This window comes from Salvelinus sp. IW2-2015, linkage group LG1 (assembly GCF_002910315.2).
Source record: "Salvelinus sp. IW2-2015 linkage group LG1, ASM291031v2, whole genome shotgun sequence".
Taxonomy (NCBI): domain Eukaryota; kingdom Metazoa; phylum Chordata; class Actinopteri; order Salmoniformes; family Salmonidae; genus Salvelinus; species Salvelinus sp. IW2-2015.
The window spans coordinates 9,689,676-9,701,418 of NC_036838.1; the positions used below are offsets into that span (position 1 = coordinate 9,689,676).

Genomic DNA, 11,743 nt, shown 5'->3' on the forward strand with positions numbered 1-11,743 from the left:
AATATGTTTCAGTATGTTTTCTTCCATGTTATGCCTTATGAGTACAACCCTGAGTTTCAATTTAACTAAAATAAAATGTGATACTTCTTAAATGAATTCCTTCGAACCTGGGCATTGGCTTGGCTAAGTTATCACAGCATATCAAGTCAATTCTGTACAGCACATAGAGTTTTTTTGTATTGGAAGCTGATTGCAGCCTTGTCAATAAGTCATACAGTACCAAAAGTCTGGTCATGATGGATTTTTACACCCAAGTAACATGGCAGAATAGCTTTATAGGCTGTGTCTCAATCGACAATGGATTGGACTAAGACACAGGTATAGACTCTCCATAAGATACTTTCATATTATAGAAGGCTGACAATGCTATGTTGGATCATGTCACATATGACATTTGCATTTATTGTCCATCATCAGTATGTGCTTTGTCAGCCTCTAACCAGCCGCTGCTTATGAATCATTTATTCAGTTAATATGGCCTATTTGCAAAGACTTCACATTTCACAATGCCTTATGCAGGCTTTATAAAATTGCACTTCTTTAGAAAATGTGTGTTTGTTGAATGGTGGTCAGATTCTCACAGAATGCTTTTTGGGGATGGTGGTCAATCTTTCAAAAAAGCAAATGTCAGCTTCTTACCTGAAGTTGCATGACCACGTAGTTGAATTTGTCATTTCTCCCACAGCCAATAAATTTGCACACGTGGTTTTTACCTAAACAAAAAGGCATATTTTAAGAATCGTAGTTCAAAGATGCAGACGCCAAAATATTCCATTTCACTTCAACTTGATGATTGGATTGGTTTTCATTGGTTACACCAGGGAGATGAGAGTGGTGACAGGGCCTAGGTGAGATCCATTTTGAAATTCCCATATCAATCAATGCAAATACAGCAGAACCACTCATGTTGACAATCAATGGCTGAAGAAAGGAGAAAGTCATCTTTTCTTTCCAGGTTTTCTTCTGTCTCAGGACTGTTCTTTTCAGTACTTCTGTCTTTCTCTAGGACATGGCCTTGTGTTAAATACTCTATAAAATATAAAATATTGCCAGACAAATAAAACTGGACAAAGGAATAAGCCGGGCAGTCCATGTTTCCTGGTCTTCCTTTTCTTCACAGTTAATCCCAATTAAGGATGATCAGTTGGGCATAAATCATTGTTATTCCTCATGCACCATTKATCTTTTGATGGAGCACCCTGTTAATGTGACTCAGTTAGCACCGAACATTTAGGAATCTCAGACTTAAAAAAAAAAAGAATCTGAGGGAACTTCATTTGATCTCATCGTTTTGGTTGTTTGATATTTAAAAAGGTATAGTCTATAATATGACATCATCATATGCCAAAGGGTGTCGTCCTGCTTACAGTCCTGCTTACAACGACAACAGTATTGGCACCTCATGATATGGGAATGCTGGGAAGGGCCAACAGTAGCAGTCTAAGCTGATTTGAATTTGTTTGTTGTTTCGCCCCGCTTTGATGATGTCACATTGCAGTCTTCCTTTAATATGTACCTAGAAATACCAACACACACACACACACACACTCACATAAACATTAGCTTCTTCAAAGACATAGTACATGTTGCAAACCAATCATGTGTCGCTTTGGGCGACAGTCACACTGTGACTGACGTGTGACAGCTTTCGAGGTTACTTTTTCCCCTCATATTGTGACGATGACTCGTAGCCAAAGTGAGTCACTTGTCACCCTGGCACATTGACGTGCATACTCCAGCAGGAGAGTTGCTCTCATTCTATGTGCCACGTGATCACCATCACGTTTAACACGATACTGCTGCCCCACCCAGCATGCAAAAACATGCTGTGAGTCACAACAGTTAATATACATAAAAACATATAGAGGGCCCGTTATGGCAGAATTAAAGGCATAGTCTAAGTCAAAGGATTTGCTCTAATTTGTTCACTGTTTTTGGATATACTGTCGGGACCATGCAATCAAGCATCAATAAAGTACTGTGAGGATGTATGTTTGGCTTTAAGGGCACAATTGTAAGATATCTGATTATTGGGACCTCTCTACTTCCTACCGATGTACGTATTAACCAAAAACAAACAGCACTATATTGCTTATCCTTCAGGCACATTTTTAAGTGCCTTTTTATCATGAGTGGAGTATTTTTCACTACAGCTACTACATAATGGCCTTGTAGACATTTTACCTACACTGAACTTCAAGGAGATCAAAGGCCCCTTAATCAATAACAACATGAGCAATGATGTGAAGTAGTTTACTAGGTTACCTATTGATTCAATAGGTCTAAGCTATTCTTAGCCACTCTTCCGTGAAGCTACTATGGGTGTGGTAAGCGAGAGACATCTGTTTCCACATTTGCTTGAACCTCGAGCAAAAGATTCAAGGGCCATAATGCAAGCAGCACACCAAAATGCAAAAAGCGAAACAGATATGCTTAAATAGTGCATCGGTGACCCACTAAATTAGGACAGGCAGAAGGGAAGGCTCCATTAAACTAGCTTAATGCAGGGCAGACAGAGCCATTGTTCCTCTCCCTAGCCACTTGGACAAAAGCTCTATTGAAAGTCCACAGCCACCTAGTCACAATAGTCTGGCAGCCCATTATTACATATTTCCTAAACAAATGTAATTGGCTCTTTATGGAGTTGCAGACGTCTGTCACAGTAGACTGCATGGCTCTGCAGCTTTTAACGCTGTAGGACGCTTAATAAGGGTGGTCATGACAATATGAGCGGAAATTTATTTTGTGTCACTCTCTGACAAGGTGTCTCAAAGGAAACCCAACGCAGTAACACTTTACCTGGTTCTACTGTCCTGAAACCTACGTTGTGCTGTCATGAGGAGAGATGGTTACGCTTCTTACTAGACTGTCATGAGTATGACATAGCAGATTTTTATAACCAATCATAAGTGCAGTCTTAAGCAGTATTGATGTAACACATATTTATATTACACAGGAAAGACAAATGTTCTTACTTGACTATGTACTGTAGCTGACTGAAACGTTATATATTTGTCTGTCATGACTACAACACAAAGTATGTTGACACATGGTGTCAGGGGTGGGATCTGGGTTCAAGTCAAGAGACATCAACAAAGAATGCCATTTACTGTGAGAATGACAAGTCAATGAAGAATGGCTGAGCAGCACAGACACCTTCATACTCATTGACTAAGCATAATGGTAAACACAAAATGGCTGCCGCAGGCTCATTGTTATAAAAACTAGCAGAAAAGGTCCAAAATGGCCACCGCAGTGGGCCCTTACCCTGCAGTTTCTTCAGGACTGCCACCTCCATCTTCAGGACCTGTTTGGGCTGCTGGGCCGACTCCACCTTCAACGCCACGTTCTCCCGCGTCAATAAGTCCAGCGCTTCGTAGATCTCCCCAAAACCTCCTCCTCCGATTTTCTTCAGCTAGAAAGGTGTCGAGGATAAAAGGTGTATTAAATAACATTCTTCTTGCGCTGTTCGAATGCTGGCTTTAAATCAACGAAATAAATGTACTGTGCTAATCAAATTGAAGTTCAACTTGACAAACCCTTTTGCACGAGGAACACCAGTTTTGATGGAAGAGTAGGTTAGCCTGATCCTAGATCTGTTTGTGCTGTCTTGCCAACTCCTATGGTCGTTGTCATTGTTTGGCATGACAACGACCAAAATGTGTTGGCAAGACAGGACAAACTGATCTGGGACCAGGCGATAGAGAGGTGTGTCTTATTGGTCGAACAGTAATCGAGTAAATTCCTTTTTTTCTGAGTGATTAGATAGTTGCCCTCCGTCGTCCCATCCCTCCTTCTCCAGCCCCACTTCCTCAACTCCTCTATTGCCTTTATGATTCTTTCACCAAGTACTTAAGTGATTTGAACAACCCTATTATCATTTATGGCTTGATCATGACAGCCAAGTGCCGAAGACAAATATTTACCAGCCATCCGCAAACACCCTCTACTTTCTTCCTCAGCTCTTTGGCAGAGGGATCTGTCAATCCGCGATTGGTTCTGACAGGGTCGTCCAAGTGATCACCATCAGAAGCACAGTAACTTTGGCTGTTGCGCTATCACTTTCTTAATTCAGTGGGCCAAATGTGTGGAACTGCGTATAGGATACCATAATTAAAGGGCCAGAAGTAACCCCAAAAAGTTTGTCAGATACCATTAAAGGGACATTTCACCACAAAATAAGTGTGTCCAATGATTTAACACCCCAACATCAGTATTGAGTCAATTTTACATTCTGTTCTGTAGCTCCAGAAGTAGAGTTTAAATCATTGGACAATCTTGTGGTCTCAAATGAATAGGAACGACACGGAATAGATACTGCTGTGTATTAGTTAGTTARAATCTTTCCCATTCAGGCTGGATGGAGGCCTACAGAATTCTGTAATTTGCTTGCTTTAAAGGTATGAAAAAACCTGACAAAATGATTTTGGATTTATCTGCTCTACTTCAAGGTATGAAATCACAGATTTTCGAGTACACTATCCCTTTAATTCTGGTGAGACACGTAGAACCTTAGTAATGGGGAGTCAAATCTGTGTGTGTGAAGGTAACCTTGTACTAAGCCCCTTAGGGAAACACTGATATAGAGAGACTATACACGAAGACAAAACCACGACTAGATCTACTATGTAGCGTACTTACCACTTTCCATCGGTCCTTGACCATGCAGTTAGGCGGCAGTATGTCCGCCGTCTCCCCAGTCCCATTCATGTTGGCGTGGTCCTGGAGGGCTGGCACTAGGCACTGCATCTGCCAGCCCGACAGAACGCGAGCAGCTCCCAACTTAAATGAGCCATTTATCTGGAAAAGGATATTCAATAGGACATAAGTCAGTCTTATTCCCTTTCTTTTAACACAATACCCAAGAGCAGGCATCACACAGCGCACTCAAAGCAAAAGGCATAAGTCAGGGTTGTCTTARAAAGCCATTCGTTTTGTTAGCTCGGGCCAAAGTGGAGGAGAAAACAAAATGGTATTTGCAGTTGTCCGTGCAAATACCCTGGTCATACAGAAAGCTTGCTGGTATTGACGGTTGTAGTTMGACATCTAGATTGTCTTGAAAGAACAAGGGGGACAGACAGTACATACTCTGCATTTCTTGCCTCAAGTGAACAATGGTAAATAAGGCCTTAGGTATATTGTATGTTGGAGGTACATCAACTACAGCGACTATATCTGTCCCATGGATACGAAATGTCCTTCATATCTGAATAACATCAGGCCCAATAAGGAGATGCACTTTCCTTAGGGTGTGGCCAAATCAAATTTCAAATGACTTTTGGCACTTGAAGCACAGTACATCACACTCTGCTTGAGCGCTGAGTTAAGAGTTTTGAACAAAAGCTTGATTATGTAACAATATATGCCAATAGTGTACCTACAATATATGTAATTTGTATGAGATACATGGTTTTAGTGACCTACTATAAAGTGGGATCATAACCATTCTCAGTCTTGAACACTGCTGTACAACAACAAATTGACAATATATCTATGAAATGAATAGTAATGGAAATATTATTTGGCCTCAAATTTTCTGGTTGTAAACTAATTTTGGGGGGGTTTAGAAGACGTCATATACCTAGTTTACGACCAACTGGTCTCTGTTACAATCAGGTAAAGACGTCCTCTTCATGACGAGATCAAGGCGTCACCAGATAACAACCAGATTTGGTTGCTAAAAAGACTTCCGCAAAACTTCATTATACAACCTGACCATGACGTCATTGCAACCAATTTTTCCTGATGAGATAGACACTTCGTAAATGTAACTTTATAAAACAAAATCTGTTTTTACATTGTAATATCTGGTCAGTCGCTGTTAGCCCTCTAAACTATTAGACAGTATTGGTATTGGGATTCGAACCGATATCTATCAACTTTTATTTTCTAGCTGCTTATGATTATTCTGGGTAAACAACATCGGGATAAGAGTGATGCATGTAAATAGGTTAGTACCAAAACCATGCTATTCTGCATGCAGGGCCATGGAAAATTAGTTATGCATGCACAGCTCAGCTCCATTTGCAGGGGGGGGGGGGGTGTACTTAGTCATGCCTAGGCTGAGGCCAGTAGAGAGACTGTGTGCCTTATCTAGCAGATTAGTCAGCTGTGAAAAAGTGACAAAATGCACTAGAACACATACAATAGGTTAAGACAGAAGGTGTGAGCCTACGAGGGTGGTATTGCCAGTGCTTGTGGCTTTAAAGCAAGGTGTGTCAATGCACCTGGGTCGGTTCCCAACATTTGCATTGCTACGGCGGGAAGCATGTGAACGGAGGCTGTGTCATTGAACGTCAATATGCCAATAACTGGTGGTTATTTCAAGCACTCTCATAACACAGCAAGATTACAGGCTGCTAACACTGCAAATGTAGCAAGACCTGGGTCACGTTCAGTAGGCAAATGTTGTGGAACCTTGCAGCTAGAAATGTCATGAATAGAGCGTACGTGACTCCTTATTCTACATGTCAGAGGTGCATGTTCGTTCTACATGACATTTTATATCTGAAATGTCCCATAAACATTGCACCATGCTGAAAGCGGCCCTAGCGCCCTCATCAGACTTGATCCAAAACCCACAAGAGCAGGCAATATTATAAGTAGTTCAAGTGAAACACAAAGAGGTTTGTTCAGGGAGCATTTCCTCACTTAGCATCCTCTACACATGCTCCATATTAACTCCCACACACTACAGCCATGGAATTGGAATTAATATTTTACTTTAACCTTAAATCATTAAAGGGATAATTCACCCTTTTACAAATCATATTGGTTTCCTTGTCCATAGACTGCTTAAAGGGTAAGGAAATTCATGTACATTTTGTAATTTGAGTGATCTATCCCTTTAAGCTTATTTTATACTTTCATAATTATGACTGACTAATAATGAATTAATCGAGATAATTGCTGATCAGCAGTTGTAGTGACTGCTCATCATGATGCCACCCTATAAGATCGTATAGAGTAGGCTTCATGTTGTATGGTTTAAGATGATATATAATGCTCCGTCTAACTATTATAATGCTATGGCCATCTTGCCAGGTGTTATGACAGATTCTGCTCATGTAGGGAAACACTGCAGGCCTGTTCCCTCCCTTTAGGTGTAGTCCAATAATAATCTTGGAAAATGAAAATCATATTAGCATCACCATAGTTTCATTTTCACTGGGTTGTGATAGTTCAGGGTACAGTTGCCATAGCAAAAAACAACACGTAGGGGGCAGTGCATCAGTGAGGATAGTGAGAGACTCATATCAATTATAACACACAACTGCATGTGTATTTGCTGTCCTATACTAACAATAGTGTGAGGGGATCTACTTTGCAAAAAAGCCAAGGGGTTGCATTCAAGTTTCCCAGAACTATAAAGCGAAATCATGAAATTTCCTTGAAATCCGCGAAGGAAGCCGCGACAGCCATTTTGTGTTCAAACTGGTGGCTAAAAGTGCAGCCGCATTTCCAAGGGAACTTTGAAGAACACATTAACCTCTCACCATATTTACAACCTCTTCAAAAACCTTACGTCTGAGAAAAAAATCCTGAACTTGGCCAATTTAGTCGATGCCAAAACCCTCCTTTGTAAGCCTACAAGCCAAAATAAATATAAAAAATACAAAGAGGTTTGTTACAACTGCCTCCACAACCAAATCAATGATGTTTAGAGATATAAATAATATTTATGAGAATGACAGTTTAATTTGAAAGAGTAGATAATGAAATGATGACAAATAATACTATGATAGACAACAATACACACAAACAATACAATGCAATAACTTAGCATAACATCCATATAAGATGATGATTAGAACGACGAGACATACTGTATATAGCAATGGACAGTTGAAAATTAAAAGAAAAACATTAAAAAATATATTACAATCTATTGATTACTTCACAGGTCCCAGATCTATATTTGGCAGTATAAATGTTGTAAATAGGTCCTGATCCAAGCCACGGTTGAACCTGTAATATTACATGTAACACTGGAAAGTAAAAAGTTGGAACAATTACACAAATCTGACATCTCATCCTAAAGTCATTTATAATAGCCTAACAATTATACAAATATTTAGTCTTACTCTTAAACACAAACTGTAATTTGTATTATGTTTCTATTGAGTTTAATTGATACTTCTTGATGGGCTATAAGCAAATTAACGCTACACTGGGTGTGTGCTATAACTCTGTAGACCTATCTGCTACTAAGGCAACTGACTGTTCAACATTCACAAATAACAGGCAAAGAGAAAGTTTGAGTTAGTCAATAACCAATACCAACAAAGGGCCAGGTTAAGTAGTGTACAAGCAGTATTTTTTTTATGGTTAATGGTTAAATAATATGGTTAAATATGGTTATATGGTTAAATAAATAGCTATAGACCTATCACACAACAATTAAACGTAACGTTTTGTTCAATTTCTGGACAACATTTCTGTCAATTTAGGGCACCCCTTGTGGCTCAAGCACAGCCCCAGAGGCAAAAGTCATATATAGCCTCTTTAATAAAGCACCCTGCAAGTTCCATTCATGCCCGGTAGGCCTACTGATATCTACTTTAGGTGAAAGTTATTAGCCAAACTGAGATGTCATGAAGAATATTACCTGGCGCAGAGACGGCACGTTAGTCTTTTCCGTCTTTTTGGAATCTTCATTTGGGATTTTAAGGTGGGAGAAGACTTCCTCTGACAAACAGTAGCCTTACTGCTACAGCTATACACTCAATAATAGCATAATGTCCCCATGTATGACCAAATCCATTGCGAGAACTTTTGAAAGGTCCATATAAACATCTATTCCGATATCCGACACTAAAATGAACCGTACTCCTATGCATTTAGCAGGCAATTATCCCAAGCGAAACCTCCAATAAATTCAATCAAACATTTGATTTTATTCAATTGTGTATTGGCCTAACACTCAAAATTAAAAATCTAAACTAGAATAATATCCTATTTCTTCGACAAAAATGTGTCACGCAAGCGGAATCCTATGATTCCGAACTGCAGTGTATCGGTGTAGGCTTTGCATGAATGCACAATTAAAATACATTGTCGACGACTAAAATCCAGGTAAGCAGTGGGTCCAATTCCGAAAAACTAGTCCGATACAATTCTTTGTCTTAATAATTGATGTCTCGGTTTAAAATACGGTTATATGCTCTCAAACGCCACGGCTCTCGGTCCATCCCACTCCACAGTTTTTGTCCGCACTGCAGCGTCGACTCATGCTTGACAAGAGACCCACCTATTACTACCGCCTTTATGTCGACAGGGGGCGCACGACACCCCATAAAGATTATGCAAGAACTCACAAAGCTTGTCCCACCTTACAAATATTCTACCCCAATAACAGTCAGTTTATTATCCTCTCGTGTAATGGACAGAGAGTTGGCAGTTGGACGGCAGCCTTTCTAATCTTACAATAATATTGCATATTTTAATGGAATTGTTTGATAAAGGTAGACCTACCATTAGGAAAAATAATACCGAATGCAATTTAGCATAAATGAGAGCAAAAACACGGGACTACAATTCCCAACGTGAACCAATCACTGGAAAAGGCCAGCCCTGAACCTTATCATACTAAAATACGCACAATAATAGATATAGGTCTATAATAGCCGATTGGCATTAATGGATTGGGAGGATCAAAATGTATTGCTATATTTTAAATACATTCCACGGCCATTAGTACATTCTACTGCAATTCAAATCCAAATTCCACATTTATATTCATTAAGACAACTATAATTCCTTAAACCAGCCACCCGGGCCTTCCGTGTACGAACATACAGCGATATTTACGTAACCCTTCAAAACTGGGGAATGGAAATAGCAATAGGATAGTAAAGCTTTTCTTCTTACCTAATTCTCTTCAGCCGTGATGACATGAAAACCTCGAAGACTTTGAAGAGGCGCATTGTTTCGCCTCAACCGTCAAAACCATTTCAGGATGTTCGCCCCACGTACCACCATTTCTACGGCAGCATCCTCNTTAGCCAAACTGAGATGTCATGAAGAATATTACCTGGCGCAGAGACGGCACGTTAGTCTTTTCCGTCTTTTTGGAATCTTCATTTGGGATTTTAAGGTGGCAGAAGACTTCCTCTGACAAACAGTAGCCCCACTGCTACAGCTATACACTCATTAATAGCATACTTTCCCCATGTATGACCAAATCCATTGCGAGAAAGGTCCATATAAACATCTACTCCGATGTCCGACGCTAAACTGAACCGTACTCCTTTGCATTTAGCAGGCAATTATCCCAAGCGAAACTTCCAATAAATTCAATCAAACATGATTTTCTTAAGTGTATTGGCCTAACACACACATATATTTTTCTACATTAGTTTGTCAAGTTGTTTAAATTAGAATAATATCCAATTTCTTCGACAATAAATGTGTCACGCAAGCGGATTCCTATGATTACAAACTGCAGTGTACAGGTGTATGCTTTGCATGAATGCACAATTAAAATACATTGGCGACGACTAAAATCCAGGTAAGCAGTGGGTCCAATTCCGATAAACTATTCCGATACAATGCCTTCTCTTACTAATTGATGTCTCGGTTTAAAATACGGTTATATGCTCTCCAACGCCAAGGCTCTCGATCCATCCCACTCCTCGGTTTTTGTCCGCACTGCAGCGTATACTCATGCTTGACAAGAGACCCACCTATTACTACCGCCTTTATGGCGACAGGTGGCGCACGACACCCCATAAATATTCAGCAAAAATCACAAAACCTGTACCATTTTACAAATACTCTACCCTAATAACAGTCCGTTTCTTCTCCTCGCGCGTAATGGACAGAGTTTGCAATTGGACGTCAGCCTTACTAATCTTACAATAATATTGCATATTTTAATGGAATTGTTTGATATAGGTAGACCTACCATTAAAAAAAGGATACCGAATGCAATGTAGCATATATGAGAGCAAAAACATCGGACTACAATTCCCAATATGAACTAATCACTGGAAAAGGCCAGCGCTTAACTTCATCATACTAAAATACGCACAATAATAGATATAGCTCTATAATAGCCCATTGGCATTAACGGATTGGTATCAAAATGTTTTGCTATATTTTAACTACATCTACTGCAATTCAAATCCACATTTCTATTCATTAAGACAACTATAATTTCTTAAATCAGCCACATGGGCCTTCCGTATACAAACATACAGCGATATTTACATAACCCTTCAAAACTGGGGAATGGGAATAAAGAGAGGATAGTAAAAGCTTTTCTTTTTACCTAATTCTCTTCTGTCGCGATGACATGAAAACCTCGAAGACTTTGAAGTGACACATTGTTTCGCCTCTATGGTCAAAACCATTTCAGGAGGTTCGCTCCACGTACCACCATTTCTACGGCAGCATCCTCCTCCTTGCCCTCATTCGCGGCCCCAGCATCAGCATCATTTAGCAACCAAAGCGATCGTCCTCTGTGCTTTCCTCAGAGCGTTGTGGTGTAGGCTACACGGCACATACTGCCACCTACCGAAGTGGAGAAGAACATTTTAGACCTGGATGCACAATTAGGACTATACTTATGTTTTGAAAAAATTAACATGGTGACTTAAAAGTTAGGGAGGATGACGGATGAAAATGATTTTGAACAAAACGTTTTAGGTGGATTGATTTTATTTGTATAATTTTATAAAAAGCCTTATCTATATAATTTTGGGAGTTCTCAAAGTAATTTTGAGGAGGACATTTCTCCCAG

The 11,743-nt window shown here is 39.7% G+C and overlaps 1 protein-coding gene across 5 annotated transcripts in view; it reads right to left on the reverse strand.

The window, feature by feature from the left end:
• Nucleotides 1-11,438, reverse strand: part of ttbk1a (tau tubulin kinase 1a) — a 53,939-nt gene extending 42,501 nt beyond the window's left edge. For 2 of the 5 annotated variants that reach the window (XM_070437313.1, XM_070437243.1), the window contains exons 1-4: nt 9,871-9,995; nt 4,642-4,800; nt 3,268-3,415; nt 640-713 (exon numbers count right to left, since the gene is read on the reverse strand). In XM_070437313.1, the coding sequence (XP_070293414.1) occupies nt 640-713; nt 3,268-3,415; nt 4,642-4,749 (330 nt within the window). In that variant the 5' untranslated portion in view covers nt 4,750-4,800; nt 9,871-9,995. Of the gene's footprint in view, nt 1-639; nt 714-3,267; nt 3,416-4,641; nt 4,801-8,608; nt 9,077-9,870; nt 9,996-11,272 lie in introns of those variants that run through there. The other 3 variants (XM_023982902.3, XM_070437286.1, XM_023982919.2) reach the window with 3 other exon arrangements.
• Nucleotides 11,439-11,743: the final 305 nt, after the last annotated feature.